General features: G+C 37.0%; 1 protein-coding gene across 7 annotated transcripts in view; it reads right to left on the bottom strand.

Moving 5' to 3' along the window:
* The window catches only part of EXOC2 (exocyst complex component 2), a 285,590-nt gene that overhangs the window by 3,404 nt on the left and 256,466 nt on the right, over nt 1–25,720 (bottom strand). For 4 of the 7 annotated variants that reach the window (XM_064597282.1, XM_064597286.1, XM_064597283.1 and 1 more), the window contains 4 exons: nt 23,392–23,514; nt 11,125–11,186; nt 8,695–8,754; nt 5,838–7,121 (listed from right to left, as the gene is read on the bottom strand). In XM_064597282.1, coding sequence (XP_064453352.1) covers nt 7,028–7,121; nt 8,695–8,754; nt 11,125–11,186; nt 23,392–23,514 — 339 coding nt within the window. In that variant the 3' untranslated portion in view covers nt 5,838–7,027. Of the gene's footprint in view, nt 1–5,837; nt 7,122–8,694; nt 8,755–11,124; nt 11,187–23,391; nt 23,515–25,720 lie in introns of those variants that run through there. The other 3 variants (XM_064597284.1, XM_064597287.1, XM_064597288.1) reach the window with 3 other exon arrangements.

Raw genomic sequence — 25,720 nt, 5'->3', positions numbered from 1 at the left:
TGGGTAGGTGGAAACTGATTTAGCAGATCTAAACAAGTCAGATCCTAAATTGGCAGTATGAAAGACAAAAAGATGCAACCTACTTTACACTGCAAAATTCCCCAAAGGCTCAAGAATTTGTGGTATGGGAACTTCTGGAAGTGGGGATCAAGTTGGGGTTAAAACCAAATGATCAATTTAAAGGCTGTTTAAGAAACAGCTACATGTTCCCAGGTCTTCTCTTCCTCCCCACATAGCTGGGAACATGCCCTCTACCTTCTCACTCCAGCAGATTAGAGCTGTTTTCTCTGGAGGGTAAATGCAGAAGGCTGTACATCCAGTTGAGAGCAGGCACTGTCCTGACCTCCAAGCCTTCTTTCTCTTGATTTTCAGGATACTGAGAGCAGCTTATATGCTCTTGGCAGGAGACAAGAACAATTCTCTCTAGAAAATCTGACCAGTCCCAGAAAAATGACCTAAATATAATAATATTAGGAATTCCCCAATGAAAAGGCCCATCCATTCATACTACCCTATGAAGCTAATGGCTGAAAAGTCCCATCCAGTCCATGGAACTTATAATCCAATTCAGCTTTTTAGTGCTCTACTGCTAAATATGAATAAATATCCAAAGCTTGCTAGAAATTTGAGAAAAGCTTATGACATTTATTCTAATATATGAGAAGAATAAAGAAATTTGGAGACTATGCAAAAAGAAAAAAAAACAACTTCTAAAATAGTATAATTATCTCGAGAGAAATAGGAAATCAACAGAGGTATAAAAAAGAATATTCAGAGAAAAAAACTTTTTATATATGAAAAACAACATAGCAGAAATGAAAAGCCAATAAAAAGGTTGGACAACCCAAAACTAATATAACACTGTATGTTAGCTACACTGGAATTAAAAGGGCAGGGGGAGGTTTGATGATAAATGTGAGGAAGTTTCTCAGAAAGTAGAAAAAGGTTAAAAGATTTAAAAATTTTTTAAAAGGATCAGGAAAGGAGATCCAAATACTAAAGATAAGGTTAAAAATGGGGACAAAAGGGATTCCAATAAATAATTTAAGAAACATTCCCCAAATCTGAAGACATTAGACTTACCATGATGAATAAAAGAGCATCATATCCAAAACAACATCATGAACTTTCAAAAAACTGGGAAAAGGAGGAGATTCTACAAAAGATTCTATAAGCAGATACCGACAGACACTGGAAGACAACAGTGAAAAGGCTTCAGAATTCTGGGGAAATAGGATTTCCAACCTAGAATTCTATATCCAGCCAAACTATCGTGAAGATTTTCATCATATATTCAAGGTCTCAAAAAAGTTACCTCCCCATATACTCTTTTCCCAGGAAGTTACTGGAGGTTGAGTTCTATCAAGTGAGGGAGCAAATCAAAAAAGAGGATGTTATGGGATACAAAAGCAGTTGATCCAATACTAAAGAAGGGCAGAGAAAAATTCTAGGATGACGATGATGATGGGAGACCCTAAGATGACAGGTGTGAGGCTGACCTAGAGGGCACCCACTCTAGATGAGAGAAGGCTGAGAAGCTGTGGGTGAGATTGTTCAAGAAGATAAACTTGATGAAATATCTATGTGTTTGAATATAATACAAGGACATTTTGCATAACTTGGATGGAGGAAGTTTTGGGATGAGAGAAAACTACATAGAATACATAAAAAATACAAAAAGGAAAAAAAGAAAAGGATGTTAGTATGTTACTGGCTTACCACTGAAGGCATTTACATAAGTATAATAACTTGAACAATGAATAATGATGTAACCAAAGCAAACATACTGGGAGGAAAGGCTAGGGCAGTGTGCTTATATGGTAGAGGCTATGAAAGAGAGCTAAATTCTCATCTTCTGCTTTAAGGAAGACAATAGAGACTAAGCAGAATAAAAAGTAACAATATAAACCTATTAAGTTAGAGACATTGAGGTAAGTACCAAAAGAATCAGATCAGGTAAAAGAGTTGAAAGTGAATGGTTTTAGGAAGCAGGGAAAGGGGGAGGGAGGGTATAGAGGACTGTTCATTTTCACAACCAGCTCTGTGGAACCACTTGACTCTTTATGTATATAGCTTAAAAATATAAAAAGGTAATCTGACACATTTGCTACTATAACTTCATCAATAACATTGAATAAATATTTCCCAAGGGCCTATTTGGTACCAACTGCTGGGCTAGAACCTGCAGTCCACCACCTGGAGGCAGCCCAATGGCTACTGGCTGCGGCACATGGAGCTGCCATCCAAGGGCTTTGGGGGGTCAGCTGAGGGCAGGGCACAGACATAGAGTAGAATGGAAGACAACTCCATGGCCATCTGATATTCGGTGCATACTCAGGTGAGGCCTGGTTCCAGGAGCCCCTACCATTTAGCTAGAGAAATTTAATAAGCATTTTGAAAGGGAAAACTTTGGAAAAAAGAAAGGGATGGGGATAAATATTTGTAAGTCATTCTAACAGGAAAAGAAGCAGGGGCAGCAGGAATTGATCAGACATCCAGGAAGAGAATTTAAAAAGAAAAGGAAGCTAAAAAGAAGTTTTAAAGGAATTTCACTTTTGTGCTCTGGCCAGGATACTTTGTGATCTTCAAGAAAGAGATGGCTTTCTTGATAGCCCTTGTGGGTGAGTTAAGAGGAAGTTTCTCTGATTTCTTCCTTATCATTCTCTGGTCACTTACGATCTTCTAAATGTCAAGTCTAGCAACCATTTCTCAGTATTTATCCATTGGACACATTTGCAACATTTGACCTTGCCAACAATCTCTTTAATTCCGACATGATTCTTGTTCTTCCCTTGATTTTTGTGACATGCCCCCCCCCCCACCTCATGACTCCATTCTTCCCTGGTTCTCCTCCTCCCTCTGTGATGAGTCCTTCTGTGGGCCTTCTTCGGCAGGTAGTGGTCAGGTAGTTGTCTTCTCAAGGATGTGTGCTTAGCTGAAGAGTTTGTAGGCAGATGGGACAGAATATTCAAGAAAAAATGTGACAGAAATAACGAGAACAACCACACCACTACGAACAATGACTACAGCAACACAGCCAGTGGGACACCAGTCATGGTTATGATGCTGATGAAGACAATGTGGCCAGCTGCAATGTTAACTGTGTCTTAAGAGTTTATGGGCTAAGACAGGAAAAAGGTATTTTGACATCCTGCTGGCTTTTATTAGCCAATTTACCAACAGGTAACCCAAAGACCCAGATCCTGTTTATAAAATATTTATTGTTACATATTTATAACCTGGCCAGGTACAAAAAGGCTTTCCAGTGATACATATGCTAAAACTGAATTTAAAATGTGAGTGAACAGAATATAAGATGAGATCAACATGGGTGCCTGGGTGGCTCAGTTGGTTAAGCGACTGCCTTCGGCTCAGGTCATGATCCTGGAGTCCCTGGATCGAGTCCCACATCGGGCTCTCTGCTTGGCAGGGAGCCTGCTTCTCCCTCTGACCCTCCCCCATCTCATGTACTCTCTCTCTCTCTCTCAAATAAATAAATAAAATCTTTAAAAAAAAAAAAAAAAGATGACATCAACACACCAAAAACACGACTCTAATATATAAGAATATGCATTCAATGCGAAGCTCAAATAATTAAAATAGCTATTACAATTGAGGTATGTATATCAAATATTCAGTATCTTTTATATTTTCAGAGCATTTTATATACCCATATGAAAACATTTATGAGAGTACTGCTAAAAAATGTTTAATGACAAAAATGTATGCTAGTTTCAGTTTATAGTTAAGCACAATTATTTTAATCATATATTAAGTAAAATACAGCTATGGGGTGCCTGGGCGGCTCAGTCGGTTAAGCATCTGCCTTCGGCTCAGGTCATGATCCCAGGGTCCTGGGATAGAGCCCCACATCAGGCTCCCTGCTCAGCAGGGAACATGCTTCTCCCTCTGCCTCTACCTTCCCCCCCAACCCTGCTCGTGCTTTTTCTCGCTCTCAAATGAGTAAAAAAAATTAAAAAAAGAGTATAAAAAGAAAAAGTAAAATACAGCTAACTTTACTTTAGAAACCTAATCTTGGTTTAAAAGCTTGTTGAAATTTATAACTTTTCAGAAAACACATAACACTCTTACACAACTAATAGAATATCCTATAGCACACGATCAAAACAGAAATACATCACCACCTTGTACCAAATCCAGAATTAAAGTGTAACCTTTTCTATTTATCCCAAGAAAGCCACATGCAAGGATTGCAGAGATAGGAGAGTGCCTCGGAAAGCTGGCCTACAGCAACAATGTTTGTCTTGCAATGCCAGAATCATTTCTAGAGCGTGCCACTTTCATGGCATACTGATATAGAAAGTCTTAGTAAAACCAAATTATTCTAATACATTTTTAGCACTGAAGGTGAGGCCGACTTTGCTCACTGATGTGAAGCCAGGCTGACCACATTAATGTGAATGTGCTAAACCCAGTGCTACCTGTGTGTGAAAGCACCTTTGATTGAGTATCTTAATTCTTTTTCTTGGCTATGTTTTTGTAAATTTGCTCCAAGTCCTGGTTTATCTCTCAACTTTCCTCTAACTTACATTATATTCAGCTTTCTCCTCCTAACCACTGAATTCTTCTTCTGTACCTCAAGAAGGTTTTCAAATCCCCCTTTCTTCCAAGAAGTCCCCCTTGACTTGTTGGAATAGTAGTCCTTGAACCACCTCATTTGGGTATGGGGTTTTTATGTGCCTACCCTTCATTCTCTGAGCCATAAAAGCACTTACTTATCCCTATTTTGCTTAAGTTTTATTATCCTCTGGCACTTATGTGCTTCCCTGAGCTGTGTCACTGATGGAGGGACAGCAGAAAGCATGTTTAGCTGGGAGGAAGAATTGGCCATGGTTAATTTAAGGAGGGATGAAGCCAGACAACTCTGAGTGACACATCCTGCCCTGGTGGTCTTAAAGTCACTAACCTCTCTCTTAAGCCCTGATTTCCTCATCTGTGAAATGGACATAATACCTTCTAGCTCATAAGGTTGTCAAAAGGCCACTGGGAGGCTAAATGAGGTAACTTGGTGTAATGCCTAGCATACGGTAAGACCCCAACAAGTAGAGAATTAGCAGAACAGCTGATAAATGCTTTCTGACAATGATTAGACAAATATAAGGTAAACTAGACTTTATTTATTTTGCCCATTAAAACTAGACATAAAAAGTTATATAGCTAATGAAAATGTAGAAATAAAGACCCTTAGGGAAAAAAATGACAATTATATCTTGTATTAAAGACACATTCTTTATTGAACAAATGCTCTGTAGCGGATATTTAAAATAACACAAACATTCAGGACTGTAGATTTGTAGTTTAGTTCATCATCATGTTAGATACAATAGTTAACATGCTTAGGAGAGACAATATTCTGTATGTTCCTTAATAAGCTTTATCAAGCACATTTGTAAAAATTAAACTTTCACTTTTAGTTATTATGATTTCCCCCATACACCAAATGAACAAACATAACAACACAAGTCAATTTTAAATAATGGATACTGTATTTGGCTATATTGTACTCTAAAATTACTTATATTAGTAAAGATATTAATTTCAGCCTTAAAAAGGGGGATTCTGTGAGATCCATAGAAACTTCCGTTTGCGAATCCTGACACACAGCCAGTGGATAAGAGAATTACTCAGTTTTCTTTTTTTTTTTTTGAAAGATTTTATTTATTTATTTGAGACAGAATGAGAGAGAGAGAGAGCACGTGAGAGGGGGGAGGGTCAGAGGGAGAAGCAGGCTCCCTGCCGAGCAGGAAGCCCGATGCGGGACTCGATCCAGGGACTCCAGGATCTTGACCTGAGCTGAAGGTAGTCGCTTAACCAACTGAGCCAGCCAGGCGCCCGAGAATTACTCAGTTTTCTGAGTGAATGGTGTGATAAAGTTAGGTAGGGGAAGCTGCCTTTGAAAGAGATCACGGTGCCCTGCACCTATTCTGGTAAACAAAGTCAGCAGTGAATATAGGACAAATAGCATGAGGTTCATCAGCAGTTCCTACTGCTTGGTAACAGAGGAGTGTCTTTGAATCTTCAGAAAACACAGACTCTGCCAGAGCAATGTTCTTTTAGCTACCGAGCAAGATACATCAAAGGGTAAAGAGTAGTGGAGAGAAACGACATTGTCAGAGGGGCAGGAGTGAACAGGGGTGGGCAGGAGGGCCAGCTGTCACCAGGGGGCCTGGCTTGTTCTTTGGGAGGCAGTGAAGACTGTAGCTATTCCCACCAGCATCTATTGGGGTATCCAAGCTCCACCTCAGTAACAAATGGATCCTCAGGGACAGGCAATGCACTGACATGAAAAGACACATTAAATTAAGAGTGAATGGGACAAAGAAAAGCTACACCGAAAGGTGCTTAATGTTTATTAGCTTGGTGAGAAATAAAAAGTAGGCAGCAAGACACAAAGTTAACTCATGGACATCTGGACCACAAATAATGTACCCCAAATATAACATTTTCTTAGGCAAACTGCAAATTTTCTAAAACTCCACTTGAATTAGGAGAGTTAGAGGTATTTGTATGAAATAAGGTTTTAAGTACAGATGTACAATTTAGGACAGTTAAAGTTCCAAAGATGTCTAAATATAACTTCCCAAATCTTCTTAACAATCTCTCCATGTGTCTTGGAAGCTCCAGACACTAAAAGTCTAATATAGGAGACACTGAAGAACGCCTTAGTTACATCACATGCCATCTCAAAGCACTCCCTGTAAAAGCAGCTCTTCCTGCAGCATTCATCATGAAACATCTAGCTAAGAATATATATATTTAAAGGTATCTTAAAGACATATAGGGCCTAATGTAATAAAAATGACAAAAGTTATTGCTTGGGCATTTCAAGCAAGGTCATTTTGGTTGAAATAAAACATATACAAACATCTTTCTAAGCTACCAATTTGGGGAAAAGAGAGACAGTGCAAACCTAATGCTTTATATGCCAATACCTTTAGGGCACTTAATAAAGTGATAACAATTTATTACTTGTTATCTTTAGAATGCCCTTTTTTTTTGGTGGTATTTATGTCTTCATCATAGTTGAAGAAGCAGCTTGGAAACAGGTGAGCTGCAAGTGCATGCTACTCTTGAACTTGTTCAGCAGCTCTTCCAGTAACCTGAAGGGAGGAGAAGCTATTTTACAACCTGGCAGAGTGAAGGTTGCCTAGCAACATAAGAAAACATGCAGGGGAGCCAACTGCCCAGCTTTAGCTTCTGCTTATTGAAGTTATTTACTTATTGATTCTTAACTCAGTAACAAGTAAATTAGTCAAAGAAGCTAGTCAAAAGGAATATATATTTATATACATATTTATATTTATATATAAAAATCTCCCTCCTGTCTCCTTTCCCTAGATTAATTAGATTCCTTCCTAAACACATTAATGCTTGGGCCTGTACTTTTTTTAATTCACTTTTTAAAAATTTCAAAAATACTAAAATGTACTCTTTTTGGCATACAGTTCTATGAACACTGATAAACACATATTAGCAACCTAATAACGCCCATAATCAGGACACAGAATAGTTCCATCACCCTCCAAATCCTCTTGTGTTGTCCCTTTGTAGCCACCTTTCTCCTTACCCTCACCCCTCGGCAACTACTGGTCTACTGTCTGGCTCCTCCTATTTTGCATTTTTGTTTTGAACACGTATTGGAGAGTGGTAAACTGAAGTGGTGAATTAAGCACCAGGAGACTCCAGGTCAGTTCTAACTCAGTGGGCAAATTATACTAGTATTTGATAACTCAACTGCTTTCTTTAACTGGTTTGATGTATAATTTTAGGGCCAGAAAGGATCTTAGAGTTCATTTGGTTCAGATGAAGCAACCAAGAAGTGGGCTTAATGATACTGGGGTCAAAAGATTATTTCATGGGTTTAACAATGCCCAAAATTAGAACACCATCTCCATGTGACATTTTCCCAGCCTCACGTGTTCTCTCTGCCCTCTGAGTTTCCATAACACTCATCTATGCAAAATTCCAGAGCCTACACAACGGTTTTCATGTCTATAGACTGAGCAGCCAAATGCAAAGGCAGGTGGACTTCAGTTATGGTTAGTAAAGGAGCAAAGACCTACAATGTTTCCGCTACCTCAGTTGAGGGTAGGTTGAGCATTTATGAAATTTGCCTGGCCTACATTTTGTCTCAGGTCAGAATTTCCTGTTTTATGAGTAGCAAAGTTTAAACTCTGGCCAAGACCATTAACATAGTGTTAGTGAAACATATACAATTTCATTATGTCATGTGTATAAATTTACTTTTTTTATTACTTTATGTTATATAAAGCAAAAAGCATACATTGCTGGGTCACTCAAAGGAAAAAATCATCAAGTCCTGCCTTTTACTGGTCTTTTTATATTTCTCTTAGTATTATCTTCTTAAAAATGTAGGACAATAATATAGTTTACTGAGTCAAAATAAACTTTCTTAAAATGTTTTCTATATTAGTCACTTAAAACAAGAAAAGAACTGATTTCTAAACTGCCATAAACCCAGAGGAAAGGTTTTACCTTATTCTGTCACTTTGAAGACAAGCCAGGTACAGCCAACATAATGCATACTATTCAAGGACTATTAAGTAGTGCTTTTCCTTAAACCCAAATCATTATCTATTCAAAAAGTACTTTTAGGTAACAAAACGTTCAACACATCTTAACTGGTCCTCGAAAACAGCATACAGAACTTACTTTTTATCTGCTCCGCTTGAAAGCTGAGGCAGGGCTTCTAAAGCCTGTTTAAAACTAGACCTGGAACACAGACAAGCAACATTTAAGTTGAAACATTTCATATTTCTAAGGGGAATTAAGAGCATCATTAAAAATTCTTAAGCATATTTTAAATATAAAGAAACCAGTAAAAGCCAATGAAGCATGTAGAAATATGAGAAAAAGTAAAAGTGAAAAACAATAGAAAAAGTAAAAGTAAAAGTGAGGGTATAGTGTATAGTTCCCAGGCAGAGGCCTTGTAGGAGTAGGGTCAGAAAAAACTCAACTAGGAAATGAAACAGAACTTGAAAAGCTAAAAGAGAGACTGATTTTGACAAAAGGATGCTACTCATGGTACATGAAAGCTTAATGTGGACATGTTCAATTTTTAAAAAGTCTTTTCAAAACAAAACTGAACTATTAAAGCAACTGGTAAGAAAGGAAGGAAATGAAGTAGAAATAGGGATGATCTTGTGACAGATTATACAAATGAGGACATTTATAGTATTGACATGTACAGGGCCTGATTTACAGCCAATATCTTACATTAATTAAATATAGTCTATAGGATTTAGTTATTATTATATCTAAAATTTGTAGGATAAATGGAGATTGACTGATTGATTTTAATTCAACATCCTCTCTTTTCATGAAAACCTAAAAAGGTGTGAATTAAAAAAGCCCACCAATTTGGTACGCTTAACTTTTTAAAGTAGAAAGTACCAGAAAAGCTACTGAATCAAATAAAAAGCCTTTTAAAAAGGGAAATTATTTGGTAATAACTTATACTGGTCACTAAGGAATAATTTTTAACTTCTCTTTTTCTTTTATAACTTGTTGTCTTAAGGGTAAAGAAATAAATGTAATTATTCTTGACTGTAAGGTAGTCTTTGATTTTGTATTAGAAAAACGGATCCTCACCAGTGTACCAGCAAACATATTTTGGGCAATGTTTCTCAAACTAGTGGCAAATATCACAGCAACAAACAGACTACAAAGTCCCAAGAGGATTATAAAAACTGGTAGTGGAAAGCTTCAGTTGTTCCTCGTTAGGGCAAGGGATAGGTTATAGCTTGTGGGCACACTTAGCTCCCTTTCCAATATGAAATTGACTTTCCTCTTTCCTGATGTAGAGAGGAGTCTCCACTGTTATCTCTACCATCATCTTAAACCTCTTCTCAATTAATCAAAAGAAATGTAATGCTATTATTCTTTATTTTTACATTTTGACAATAATGATGATCATGAAGATGATACCACTGATTATTTGTAGACCAAGAGTCTAGAAGGTAACTTGGCATATTTTTAATTTAATTCCCTCAAAACTTTGCCTAGAAAGTATTTATTATTTTTCTTTCATAGATGAGGAACTTAGGCTCTGAAAGGTTAAATTAATAGGAATAAATACCTAGGTACTTACACAAAGCATGCACCCACATCAGATAGGGACTGAATGGAGTGCCCTCCATCATCTATTATTTAATACTTTATGTAGAAAAATGATGGCTGGGAAAAGGTGTGGCTAAAAAACTAACATGGGAACCATCTAGAAATGGCTTCTGGTCAGCCATTATGAACAGGAATAAGAAGCTAACTTCATTCGTTAGGAAAAACTTTTAAAAGTCTTTTCAGTTGTAATAAACACAGTAAAATTGATGGTATAAGCCATGTCATCAAAAGCTTGGAAATGAGTAAGTATATCACACGAAGTGACTATACATTTTACTTGTATACTACTTGGACATTACCAATATAACCCAGTATATTTCCTAGGTACTATTGACAATGGAGTAAACAATTTTGTATAGGCAAGTAGTTAGTGATGTTTCAGTTCACCTACTGATATTTCAATGATAGGAAATCCTGACTTTCATTCAAAACAGCTAAAAATTATCATCAAATTTCCACTACAAAATTTTGTAGAGAAACCACAAGCCTTCCTCTTATGCTGATATTTACAATGCTTAAACTGTCCCTCAGAGTCTGCTATGAATAGATTAAGATTCAATTCTTATTTTCTCCTTTTTTCAAGAAGTATATAATGCTCCAATTTATCATTATGAGATTAAGATTTATCTTACTGAATGAAAATATAAAATCATATTAAGTCTTTTTTCCTTTATATTATGCTACAAAGAACCAGTATTAGGAGGCTTTAGCTTTTTATGCTTTTTAGCTTTTAAAAATTAATCAAATATAAACTTTATCACTTCACAATCATGAGCACTCAGTCTGATCAGTTATCTTTACAAAGGATTTTATATACTAATAAGCTTTATTTTATTTTATTTTTTTATTATGTTCAGTTAACCAGCATATCATAAGTTTTTGATGTAGTGTTCAATGATTCATTAGTTGCGTATAACTTTATTTTTAATGAAGCACTCAGAACAAAAACATTTAGCATCTCACTTGCTTTCAGGCGTCAGGTGAACAGCCACAGTATCCCTCAAAGCACAGATTTCAAGCCGTGCCTAAACATGAGAAAAGGACAAAGTGACCATAGGGAACTGCATCAATTATTAAATTGAAACAAGCGGACAGTCTCCAGCCTCGTTACTGCAGGGACAAGGTTGACAGAAGACCATTGGCATGTAGTTATCCCCCACCTACCATGGTGACTATTAATTATGAACAGACTTTCTTTCTTTTTTTTTTTTTTAAGATTTTATTTATTTATTTGAGAGAGAGAGTGAGAGAGAGAGAAAGAACACAAGAGGGGGGAGCGGGAGAGGGAGAAGCAGACTCCCTGCTGAGCAGGGAGCCTGATGCGGGACTTGATCCTGGGACTCCAGGATCATGACCTGAGCCGAAGGCAGTCGCTTAACCAACTGAGCCACCCAGGCGCCCCATGAACAGACTTTCTAAAACACTCCAAAGAAATCAGTTATGACAAAATATTCTTTTATTGAAAATTAACTTAGAGTCAAGTATGACTGTGTGAAGGCAGGCAGTCAGATATCTTGTTATAAAAAGGTTCAACCTATACAAGGATTTTCCAGAAAGCTGTATTTACTACCTAACCAGTAATTTTTCCTTTAGTCTATTTGTGAGAAGAAGCAAAATTTGAAACACTGTCCCTAGATTATTGCCCCACACAACAGATTTAAGAAAAAATGGATTGGCCTACTTCCTTATACCTATGCCCTTTTGGGCATTCTGACTTTAATCTCAAAACCTAAAATAAAGCTCTGCAGATTTAATGCAATGTCTATTAAAATCACAGCTGGCTTTGTTTGTTTGGTGATTGTTTTTTATAAAAATTGACAAGTTGATCCAAACACACAAAACCATCTTGAGAAAGAGTAACACAGATAGAGAAACACTTTCTGATATCAAAACTTTCTATAAATCTATAATAATTAAGATAGTGTGGCACTGCTATATGGACAGAAATACAGATCAGTAGAATAGGAAGAACGAGAGACAGACTAGTACATATGAGGAAAACAAATCCCCATAGCAACTGGCTTGGAAAGCAAGAGGGGCCAAATTTTGTAAGTTTTTGCAACCAGCTGGTGGGAAGCCTAGAGTTTCAAAGGTCAGCAGACTTGGCTGAGATAGACTCTGCAGGGCATTATGCTGCTCTTGGAGAGAAGGCTGGCAAACAACCTGGATACAGCCTGCGAACAGTGATCTGAAGAGCACCTGGGGCATACAGTGGGGAGGCTATTTGCTCACTTGGAGTACGTCCCAGAGAGAGGGTGTTCAAAAGACACCCCTCAAGGGAACAAAGGAAATGGCATGTGCCATTTCCCTCCCCTGCTCGTCACCATAAACACAGGGCTGCCTGTGGGAACAAGCATAGCACCACACTCACTACCTAACTTGCTTACACCAAGCCCTCTCCCCCAAGTTCCTGTGGAACCACGCTTCCCAATCATGCTTGCCTTAGTCCCAATGTGGTGGGTCTCCTCCCTAAGAACACTGGCTCAAATCCCTGCCAACACCATGTCTTCCCACCTGGGAGTTTTGCACAGCCTCAGTTCTGGCAGTGGTGGCAACAGGTCTCAGTTCATAAGCAGACAAGAGCATACCTAGTTAAAATGTGCCACGTTAAGGCCAGGGACCACACCCTGCCCAAAAAGGAGCCACTGCAGACAACTGGCCTGAAGGATAAAGCAGCCAAGACAAAACAGCAGATCACATGCAGCATATCCAGGAGATACTCCTGGAAGTGCCAGGCCCTGGAACAGCAGACACTACAAAGCAGGACACTACAGGTCCTCTTCTACATTAGGCCATTACCCTCAAGAAAAGGAGACATAGCTGACTTTCCTAAAATCAAGAAACAGGCACAGAGACTTAGAAAAAATTACAACACTGAGAAATTTGTCACAAATGAAAGAATAGGACAAGGCCACGGCTGGAGGTCTAAGCAAAACAGACATAAGTAACATGCCTGATTGAGTATTTAAAGCAATGATCATAAGGGTACTCACTGGACTTGAGAAGAGAGTGGCAGGTATCAGAGAGACCCTTAACACAAAGATAAAAAAGAACTAAGCAGATGTGGTTTTGGAAACACATCATGCTGCTGGGGTGGGGAAGGAGCTGCAGTTATGGAGAAGGGTGAGAGACTAGCACATATGAGGAAAACAAATCCTGCAAGAGATGAGATTAGAAACATGTTTGATGGAATGAACAGTAGGCTGGAAGAAGCAGAGGAATGAACAATGACCTAGAAGACAGAGTAATGGAAAGTAATCCAGCTGAAAGAGAAAGGGAATTATGCAAAATGAGAATAGACTTAGGGAACTCAGTGACTCCATCAAACATAATAACATTTGTATTACAGGAGACCAAGAAAACAGAGAGAAAAGGGAGCAGAAAATTTATTTGAAGAAATAGTAGCTGAAAACTTCCTTAATCTGGGGAAAGGAACAGATATCTGGATCCAGGAGGCACAGAAAACCCAAAACAAAATCAACAAAAGCACACCCATGCCAAGATATGTTGTAATTAAATTGGCAAAATATAGTGACAAAGAAAAAAAAAATTAAAAGCATCAAGACAAAGGAAGACAGTAACATACAAGGGAAACCCCATAAGGCTAGCAGGGGATTTTTCAGCAGAAATGTGGCAGGCCAGGGGCACCTGAATGGCTCAGTCAGTTAAGTGTCTGCCTTCTGTCCAGGTCATGATCTCAGGGCCCTGGGATCGAGGCCCATGTCGGGCTCCCTGCTCTGCAGGGAATCTGCTTCTCCTTCTGCTCTCTGCCTACATTCATGCTCTCTTTCTCTCTCTCAAATAAATAAATAAAATCTTTTAAAAAAACAAAAAGAAAAGAAATGTAGCAGGCCAGAAGGCAGTGACATTATATATTCAAAATGCAAAATGGGAAAAATCTGCAGCCAACAATATTCTATCCAACAAGGCTATCATTCAGAATAGAAGGAGAGATAAGCAGTTTCCCAGACAAAGAAAAACTGAAGGAGTTCATGACCACTAAACCAGCCATGCAAGAAATAGTTAAGGAGATTCTGAGTGGAGAGACCAAACGTGACAGTACGAAGGTAGGAAACATAAAAGCAGTAAAAATGAATAATTCTGTAAAAAATCAGTCAACGAACTCATTTAAAAAAAAAAAAGGATGTGACATATGACACCATATAGCTAAAATGTGGGGAGGGGAGGAGTAAAGAATGGGTTCAAACTTAAATGACCATCAACTCAATATAAATTGCTATATGCACAAGATGTTATATAAAACCTAATGGTAACCACAAATCAAAAAGCACTAATAAATATGCAAAGAATAAAGAGAAAGAAATCCAATTATATCACTAAAGAAAACCAGCAAACCATAAAAGAAAGACAAGAAAGGGTCAGATAAAATCTTCAGAAACAACCACAAAACAATAAAATGTCAATAAATACATATCTATCAATAATTACTTTGAGTATAAATGGACTAAATGCTCCAATCAAAAGACACAGGGTGACAAAATGGATAAAAAAAGCAAGATCCACCTATATGCTGCCTAAAAGAGACTAATTTTAGACCTAAAGACACCTGCAAATTGAAAGTGAGGGGATGGAGAAACATCTATCATGCATATGGATGTCAAAAAAAAGCCAGGGCGCCTGGGTGGCTCAGTTGGTTAAGCGACTGCCTTTGGCTCAGGTCATGATTCTGGAGTCCCAGGATCGAGTCCCACGTCGGGCTCCCTGCTCGGTGGGGAGTCTGCTTCTCCCTCTCCTGCTTCCCCCCTCTTGTGCTCTCTCTCTCTCTCTCTCAAAAAAAAAAAAAAAAAAAAAGCCAGTATAGCAATACTTATTTCAGACAGAAACAGACTTTAAGACAAAGACTGTAAGAAGAGACAAAGAAGAACACTGTATAATAATAGAGGAGATAATCCAACAAGAAGATATAATAATTCTATATATCTATGCACCCAACATGGGAGCACCCAAATACATAAAACAGTTAATAACAAACATAAAGAACTAAGTGATAATGATACAGTAATAGTAGGAGACTTTAACACCCCCCAATTACATCAATGGACAGACCATCTAAATAGAAAATCAACAAGGAAACAATGGCTTTGATTGACACACTGGACCAGTTGGATTTACAGCAGAGTAGACATTCTTTTCAAGTGCACACGGAACACTCTCCAGAATAGATCACATATAAGCCCAAAAAACAAGCCTCAACAAATTCAAAAAGACTAAAGTCATACGATGCGTCTTTTCTGACCACAATACAATGAAACTAGAAATCAACCACAAGAAAAAAATCTGGAAATAACACAAATATATGGGGTTAAATAATATGTGACTAAACAATGAATGGGTCAATCAGGAAATCAAAGAAGTAAAAAAGTACACAGAAACAAATGAGACAAAATATCTGGAATGCAGCAAAAGTGGTCCTAAGAGGGAAGTATACAGCAATTCAGGCCTACCTCAAGAAGCAAGAAAAATCTCAAAACAAACAACCTACCTACCCTAAAGGAGCTAGAAAAAGAACAACAAACAAAACCTAAAACCAGCAGAAGGAGGGAAATAATAAAGACCAGAGCAGAAATGAATGATATAGAAACTAAAAAAACAACAGAACGGATCAATGACACCAGGAGCTGGTTCTTTGAAAAACTCAGTAAAACAGACTTATCAACAAAAAAAGAAAAAGGATTCAAATAAAATCACAAATGAGAGGAGAAATAACCAACAGCACAGAAATACAATTATAAGAGAATATTATGAAAAACCTATATATGCCAACAAATTGGACAACCTGGAAGAAATGGATAAATTCCTAGAAACATATAAACTACCAAAACCGAAACAACTCCCACAAAGCAAAAGCCCAGTACCAGATGGCTTCACAGATGAATTCTACCAAACATTTAAAGAAGAGTTAATACCTATTTTTCTCAGACTATTCCAAAGAATAGAAAAGGAAGGAAAGCTTCCAAATTCATTTACAAGGCCAGCATTTCCTTTAAACCAACACCAGATAAAGACAGGACTAAAGAGAACTACAGGCCAATATCTCTGATGAATATACATGCAAAAATCCACAACAAAATACTGGCAAACAGAATCCAACAATACATTAAAAAAGTCATTCATGATGATCAAGTGAGATTTATTCTTGGGTTGCCAGGGTAGTTCAATATTTGCAAATCAATTAACATGATACATAACATCAATAAGAGAAAGGATAAGAACCGTGACAAAGTGCAATTTCCATTCATGATAAAAACCCTCAACAAAGTAGGTTTAGAAGGAACATATCTCAACATAATAAAGGCCATATATGAAAAACCCACAGCTAAGATCATCATCAAGGGGGAAAAACTGAGAACTTTTCCTCTAAGGTCAGGAACAAGACAAGGATGTTGATTCTCACCACTTTCATTCAACATATTACTGGAAGTCCAAGCCACAGTAATCAGAAAACAAAAAGAAATAAAAGTCACCTAAATCCATAAGGAAGAAGTAAAAATTTCACTATTTGCAGATGATACTACATATAGAAAACCTGAAAGACTTCACCACAAAACTGCTAGAACTGATACACAAATTCAGTAAAGTGGCAGGGTACAAAATCAAGGTACAAAAATCTGTTGCAGTTCTATATACTGATAATGAAGCAGCAGAAAGAGAAATTAAGGAATTGATACCATTTACAACTGCACCCAAAATAATAAGATCTCTAGGAATAAACCTAACCAAAGAAGTGAAAGACCTGTACTCTTAAAACTATAAAACAGTGATACAAGAGATTGAAGATGACACAAAGAAATGGAAATACATTCCATGCTCATGGATTGAAAGAACAAATACTGTTAAAACATTTATACTATCCAAAGCAATCTACACATTTATTGCAATCCCTATCAAAATACCAACAGCATTTTTTGCAGAGCTAGAACAAACAATCCTAAGATTTGTATGGAATCACAAAACACCTCAAATAGTCAAAGCAATCTTGAAAAAGAAAAGCAAAGCTAGAGGCATCAAATTCCAGTCAAGTTATATTACAAAGCTGTAGTGATCAAAACAGTATGATACTGGCATAAAAACAGACATAGATCACAGAACAGAATAGAAAACCCAGGAAAAAACCCACAACTACATGGTCAATTAATCTTCAACAAAGCAAAAAAGAATAATATCGAGTAGGAAAAAGTCTCTTCGACAAATGGTTGTTGGGGAAACTGGACAGCCACATGCAAAAGAATGAAACTGGACCTCTTTCTTATACCATACCCCAAAATAAATTAAAAATGAATTAAAAACCTAAATGTGAGACCTAAAACCATAAAAATCCTAGAAGAGAACACAGTAACTTCATTGACATCAGCGGTAGTACACTTTTTCTACATAGGTCTCCTGAGGCAAGGGAAACAGCAAAATAAACTACACCAAAATAAAAAGCTTCTACACAGCAAGGGAAACAATCAAGAAAATTAAAATGCAACCTACAGGATGGGAGAAGATATTTGCAATGACATATTTGATAAAGGGTTAGTATCCAAAATCTATAAAGAACTTATACAACTCAACATCCAAATACCAAATAATCTAATTAAAAAATGGGCAGAAGACATGAACATTTCTCCAAAGAAGACACAGATATGGCTAATAGGCACATGAAAAGATGCTTAACATCACTCATCATCAGGGAAGTGGAATTTAAAACCTCACAACGAGATATCACCTCACAGCTGTGAGAATGGCTAAAATAACACAAGAAACAATAGATACAGAAAAAGGAACTCTCTTGCACTGCTGGTAAGAATGTTAACTGGTGCAGCCAATATGAAAACAGTATGGAGGTTCTTCAAAAAGTTAAAAATAGAACTACCCTATGATCCAGCAATTGCACTACTGGGTATTTACTCAAAGAATACAAAAGCACTAATAAAGGGATAGGTGCACCCCTATGTTTATTGTGGCATTATTTAAAATAGACAAATTATAGAAGTAGCCCGAGTGTCCATCAATTGATGAATGGGTAAAAAAGATGTGGTACACACACACACACACACACACACAGGAATATTATTCAGCCACAAAAATGAATGGTATCTTGCCATTTGCAATGACATGGAGAGAGCTAGAGAGAATTATGCAAAGTGAAATACGAGAAAGAGAAATACCATCTGATTTCACTCATATGTGGAATTTAAGAAACAAAACAAAGGAGCAAAGGGTAAAAAAAGAGAGAGAGAAAAACCAAGAAATAGACTCTTACATATAGAGAACAGATTGCTGGTTACCAGAGGGGAGGAGGTGAGGGAAGGTTAAATAGGTGATGGGGATTAAAGAGTGCACTTGTCATCATGAGCACTGGGTATTGTATGGAAGTGTTGAATCACTACATTGTACACCTGAAACTAATACAACACTGCATGTTACTATACTGGAATTAAAATAAAAACTTAAAAAAAGAAGTAAAAGCAACAAAAGAAAAAACTGATAAATTAGACTTCATCAAAATTAAAAACTTATGTGCTGCAACCTATAGCTTCAAGAAAGTAAAAAACAGGTGCGCCTGAGTGGCTCAGTCGTTAAGCGTCTGCCTTCGGCTCGGGTCATGGTCCCAGGGTCCTGGGATCAGAGTCTCGCATCCCTGCTCGGCGGGGAGCCTGCTTCTCCCTCTCCCACTCCCCCTGCTTATGTTCCCTCTCTCACTGTCTCTCTCTCTGTCAGATAAATAAAATCTTAAAAAAAAAAAAAAAGAAAAAAGAAAGAAAGTAAAAACCCACAGAATGAGATACCACTTCACACACACTAAGATGGCTAGAATCAGTAAGATAGTAAAAGTACTGGCGAGGATGTGGAGAAATTGGGATCTTTATACATTGCTGTTAGGAAAGTAAAATGGAACAGTCAGTTTAAAAACAGTCTGGCAGTTCATCAAAAGATTAAACATAAGGTAACCATTTGATTTAGCGATTCCCCTTCTAAGTATATACCCAAGAGAAATTAAACTATATAAAAACGTGTATGTGAATGATCTTATTAGGTAAAAAGCAGAAACAACATGAATGTCCATCAAATGAAGAGCAGATAAAGAAAATGTGGTATATTTATACAATGAAATATTATCAAAAGAAATGAAGTACTGGTACATGCTACAACCTATATGAATCTTGCAAACATTATGCTAATAAGTAAAAGCAGCCAGTCACAAAAAGCCATATTCATATGGTTCCATTTATATGAAAGTTTCAGAATAGGCAAATCAGAGGGATAGAAAATCATGGAGGGTCATGTGGGTGGCTCAGTCAGTTAAGCATCTGACTTCGGTTCAGGTCATGATCTTAGGGTCCTGGGATTGAGCCCCACATTGGACTCTCTGCTCAACAGGGAGTCTGCTTGCCCCTCTCCCTCTGCTCATGCTCTCTCTCTGATAAATAAATCTTTTAAAAAGGAAGGGAAGGGAAGGGGAGGGGAGGGAGGGAAGAGAAAAGAAAAAGAAAAAAAATCATGGAGATAGAACACAGAATACTGCTTGTCTGTGGCTGGGAAGGGAGGTTGGAAGGACAATGGAGAGTGGCTGCTAATGGGTCCAAGGTTTCTTTCTAAGGTGCAATATTCTAAAGGTGATTCTGTTGATGGCTGCACACCTCTGTCAACATAGAAAAAAAAAAAATCACTGAATTGTGTATACTTTTTACCTTGTAGCCAACACTGTATGGCAGGTAAGCTATAGCTGCATAAAACTTTTAAGAATAAAAAAAGGTAACCTAAAGCTTAAACTTCTTTGCAAGCTTGAAAAAGTGAGACTTTACATACAGATCAATTGTCTTCAGAGCTTCTGAAGAGGCTCTGAATGAGGAAGCCCACAGCTTACACTCTCTACCTTTGACTCAGGTACCTACCATATGTGTGATGCTCAGGAGACTATTTAAAAGAGACAGCCTTTCTCCTCTAGCAATGCATAAAACATAAAACAATGATAAGAGACATGGCTAGTCTTTTAAATAAGAGTTAATTAGAAATTCTGTAACCAATCTAGTGAAACTTTTTCTGTTTGAAAAGCAGTAGGTTGGTTTCATTTTTCAGTGCCTTAGAAGCCTAGAAAATAGTTTGTAACTAGAAAGCAAATATATGGCGGTTTGTCTCTATTATTTATACTGTAGTATATATAGAAACAGATCTACAAAGAGAGTATCAAAAACAAAGAATAAGATAGAACTTTTAACTGAATATTGTAGAAGGATTAAATCACTGTAAAATTAATCTTTGTGCCCAAATTTTATTCAAAGTGATAGGTGTTTTAGTTAATCTATGAATTATGCCAACTATAAAAGCTGTGGTTATTTATAAAATACACATAGGATTGTACACCAGAAACTGTCATGTTAAAAGATGAGCTAAAATCACCAAACTATCATTGCACTCCTCTCTAAACTGGCTCTCAGGAAGGTTCTGAGAAGACTGATGCATTGGCCCTTATTTTCTTTTAAGATTTTATATATTTTATTTGTCAGAGAGAGAGAGAGCACAAGCAGGGGGCGCGGCAGACAGAGGGAGAAGCAGGCTCCCCACTGAGCAAGGAGCCGGATATGGGCCTCGATCCCAGGACCCTGGGATGATGACCTGAGCCAAAGACAGATGCTTAACCCACTGAACCACCCAGGTGTCCCGATGCATTGGCCCTTATGTAAGTGATTATTACAGGTTAACGTGTAATCCCTCTGAGTTATCTGAGTTATCTGCTCAAAAGAAAATAGCCTAACACAGTGATTCCCAATGGGAGAGGGTGAAATGGGGCAGGGGTTAGATATATTTGAACTTTCCAATATAGAAATAACTGCCCAGTTCCTAGGAGGCCAGTAGTCTCATGGACATGCATGTATCAAAAAAGTCCTCCAGCTAAATCTGATATCTCTTCCTAACCCTCCCCTGCTAGCTTTGAAAGAATTTAGCCATCAGGCCCCTCCCTAGTAATCTCAACCACCCAGAGGAAAGCACTATCCTGAGACTTTTTCCACCATAGATAGTTTTATCTGTTTGAGAATTTCATGTGAGTGAAACCCATACAGTATGTGAGCTTTTGTGTAAGCCTTCCTTCACTCAGATGAATGCTTCTGAGATTTATCCAGGTGGTACCAGTAATCTGTCCTCTTTAGTGCCGAATTGTATTTGGTTATATGAACATATCAGTTTGTTTATTCTACTGATCGATACCTGGGCTGTTTCCAGCTTTTGGCCATTATGTTTTCAGTCCTCTTGGTTAAATACATAGGATTGGAACGGCTGGGTCATACGGTGTGTTTAGTTTCTTTCTTTCTTTCTTTCTTTTTTTTTTTTTTTAAAGCAAGAGCTTTTCTTGTCACTGTACTATTTTACACTCCCAACAATGCGCAAGACCTCTAGTTTCTCTTCAGTCTTGCCAACACTTGGTATTTAAGTCTTTAATTTTCTTCATTCTGGTGGATGTGTAATGGTATATTATTGTAGTGCTAATTTTCATTTCTCTGATAACTAATGATGTTGACCATCCTTTTATTTTATTTTATAAATTAACTGATTAGCCATTCTGACTCTTCTAGAAATAAAATTACATGTATGCTAGACTTTTTGATGTTGTCCCAGAGGTCTCTGAAGTTTTTATTTTTTTCCCAATGATTCTTTTCTCTGTTCTTCATATTGGGTAATTTCTGTTGATTTACAAATTCACTGACTTTCTCTTTTGTCCTGTCTAATCTGCTGTTATTCACATCCAGTAGACTTAAAAAAATTCATATATTGTATTTTTCCATTCCAGAATTTCCATTTAGTTCCTTTTTTGGGGTTTCTATTTTTCTGCTGAGATTGCCAAACTATTTCGTTCATTATGAGCATGAATAGTCTCCTTTACATCACTGTACACGGCTGCTTTAAAGTCCTTGTCTTCAAAGTCCAACATCTGTGTTATCTCAAGATTGGGCTCAGGTTGCTTTTTTATTGAGAACGGGTCATATTTTCCTGTTTTATTCTGTTTGTGCATTTCATGTAAATTTGGATTGTTTCCTGGACACTGTCAATATTATGTGTGGAGACTCTGGATTCTAGAATATGCCTCTGAAGAGGACTGATCTTTGTTTTGTTTGTTTTAGCAAGGAATTAACTTATTTGGACTCAAACTGAAAACTCTTGGCTCTTGGGCAGCACTTCAATTTTACTTCAGTTCTTCTAGCCTAACTGGGCTGGCTGAAGTAGAGATTGACCACGCATGTGTAGCTCAGCGGTCAACCAGTGACTTAGGCAGTGTATACACAAAATTTATGGCTTTTTCTTTCTGCTCTCTGGGATACCTCACTTTCCTGTAATTGTGGATGCCCTGAAGCCTATTCTTCAAGCCAAAATGATAGCAGGTTTTGTGAAGTTGTAGGCATCCCTTGGCCTGCCTTGAGGCTAAAATCTGTAAAAAGTGAAAAATTCCTCAAGTGCCATTTCTTCCAGAATCATTCAGTGATGGTCATTCTCCAGTATCGTCAGGTTTTGGTTTTTATACTTTTTATTTTTCTACATTACTCAAGATTATAGTTGTTATCTGTAGGGAGTTGGCCTGACAGAAACTTCCTCAGCCACTACTGGAAGCAAAACTGCCAGTACTTTTAAAAAAACACATTTGCAATGCTCTAGATCACTGCAGTTCACAGGTAGCAAGTAACTCTCCCATATGCGTGCATACCCTGGCTGCTATCCGTTTGATTATATACATACCAAGAAGTATCTGGCTTATAGAAGTTCTATTAGTTATAATTATGTAATTTAAAAAACTACAACATAAACCAATGGATTATGAGAACAAAGGGACTGTTGTCATTTCTATGAAAACTGCACTGAATGGTTTGAAAAGATTTATTAAAAGTCACTAAAAACTTCCTGTGAAACTGAATTTAGTGAAGACAGTTGTAAACTAAAAAAAAAAAAAAATCACACAACTTTAGAAGGAATCTGCATTCAGATAATTTCACAAGAGTCATTAAGGTCTTGCTCTACTCCAAAGAAACAGAAACTCTAAAACTTGTAGACAATGCATGGGTATGGCTTATAAAAAAGATATGATAGTAGATGATAAATCAGCAGATACATCAAAAAAAAACAAAAACAAAAAACACCCCAAACCCTGTCTGTCTATCTTAAGATTGATGATTAAAAATACATTTATATGTTTTAAACGAAATAAAAGTTCAACATGGAACTGAATTATTTTGGTACCTGTAATGCTCCATTTTTACTGAAGGATGAAACACACTGCATCAGTCGACTTAGCTCTTCAGAAACTGCTTCCACCACCTTGGATAGAACTCGAGGTACCAATTCTTTGGAAATAGTGAACACCTGATGGAAGGGTTTAAAGTAAGAAGAAATGATGCATTATGGGAACATTTCCTGACTTGAATTTGTTAAAAACAAAGAAATGCACAAAACGAAGTAACTCACAGGTCTTCTAAGTCATATTTTTAAAGGATCATAATCATGAATGAAAGGAAGATATAGACTTATACTTAAGTTGTATTAAGTGATTCATACGCCAAAACTAATCCTCTTAAAATATATTGGCAAATATAATTCTGAAAGGTATTGTTGATATTGACAAACTAAAAATAGTTTCAAAGATTTCTTCTTCCTCTTGCCCTTTTCACAAAAAGAAATATTTAAAGAGGAAATTATAGAAATAAAAATATACTGTGTCAATTTTTTACCACAATTAAAAGAAAAACATACTGGGTCAGACTCTTCTTAGATCAAAACAAACACCATATCATACTGGGCACTTTACTGTGTATTGGACAACAAAGTCCCCAGTTTTACTATTTGCTGAATTTAATATGTATTTCCTTTCATTTGACATAAAACATTATTTCCAAACTTTGAATCTTGATATTTTCAGGCTAAGAGCTATTATATTTGAAAATGTGGTGAAACATTTTACTATGCTGATTTATAAATTTGTCAAGTTAAGATCATGTAGGAAATACTAAATAATAAACATTATGAATGAAATTCTACTTTCAGTCATTGAGAAAAATTAAATACAAATCATGGTTATTGATAGTGAACATTAATAAAAGCTGCCTCTTTAAGAATCACCATCATTACTAAAAATGCCTACATATTTTGCAATTCCTCTGACTACCACCTGTCCATCTACCACAGAAATGCTTTCACTGACTGATAATTTAATTTTATCCTCTAATTTTACTGGAAGCTAACATAATAAGAAAGCATTTGTATATCTTTGATAAAATCATGATAAAAATAATTTTAAAATGTATGTGATAAAGGGGCACCTGGGTGGCTCAGTTGGTTAAGCGACTGCCTTCGGCTCAGGTCATGATCCTGGAGTCCCAGGATCGAGTCCCACATCGGGCTCCCTGCTCGGCAGGGAGTCTGCTTCTCCCTCTGACCCTCCCCCCTCTCATGTGCTCTCTGTCTCTCTCATTCTCTCTGTCTCAAATAAATAAATAAAATCTTAAAAAAAAAATGTATGTGATAAATTCTTGCTAGAGTTAAATCATATGTAAACTTTATATTTATAAAGGAATGTATGTGTTTTCCTTTATTAAGAAATGAAAACTATAACATGCTGTATTTCTCCTTCTGCTCTAGTTACTTCAAATTTAGAGCCAAATTTAGGAACAAGATAGCATTCTGTTTCCTTTGGTTACTCTTTTGTTTTAGCCTGGATTATCCATGTTTTTCCAGTTTACCTTGACAACCTCTGATAATTTTGGATGAAGACAGTGGTATAAACTAAATACACCTACATCAGCTACATACAGCTTAAAAGGCACTCAAGCAACAGTGGAAATTATCTAATGATAACCTCTTTGCTTGGCCCCATTTTATCTGGTCACCCATCAGTCTATGAGCTATAACAACTCTGAAAGTACTGGCAAAGCAGTGAGTAACGGATTGTGAAATTATAGAATAGGTAGTCATAGTGGTGATAATGGTGATAGCTGTGCTTCTTTTGATGTTCCTTAGAAGAGTCCTTCTAAGAAGGATATTAACAAAGGAGGTTAATGTAAAGCTTAAGATGAGAATGCTTCAAGTGAGGGCAAGTTTTAGCAAGAACCAGAGGCATCAACATCTACATGTACCTAGTCAGCTGCTGATAGGAAACCATGCACCTGCTTCCTAACCTCAGGCTGCCCTTTCAGCCTATCTTTCTAACAAGTCTAGTTTTCTGGAATCCCAGGCTCTATGTAAGAACACATTGCTACGTGAATAAGACACCAATGCTTATTTGTATCCTGGTTAAAAAGAGGTTAATGAATTTTCCAAGATAAGGGATTTAACATACCTTTCAATTCAAGATAAGGAAAAAACATCTTTTCAATCTCTCTTCTCCTTACCTTTTGAACATTAATGAATTTAGTTTTCAACACACACAATTTCAGGAAAAAAACTCTCATAGTTAAAAAGCGTAAGTGTGTGTGTGCATGCATGAAGATAGAGTTGTGTTTTATTTATACTCAAGATATATTCTGAAGGGAAAAAAGGACTACCATAAAAACCATCAAATTTGCCTCTTTTTCTT

Source organism: Mirounga angustirostris, unplaced genomic scaffold (genome assembly GCF_029215605.1).
Source record: "Mirounga angustirostris isolate CCGP_5_RB_7025 unplaced genomic scaffold, mMirAng1.0.hap1 SCAF_8, whole genome shotgun sequence".
NCBI classification, from domain to species: Eukaryota; Metazoa; Chordata; class Mammalia; order Carnivora; family Phocidae; genus Mirounga; species Mirounga angustirostris.
Note: the sequence above shows the minus strand (reverse complement) of the source record. Positions and strands in the feature narration are given on the sequence as shown.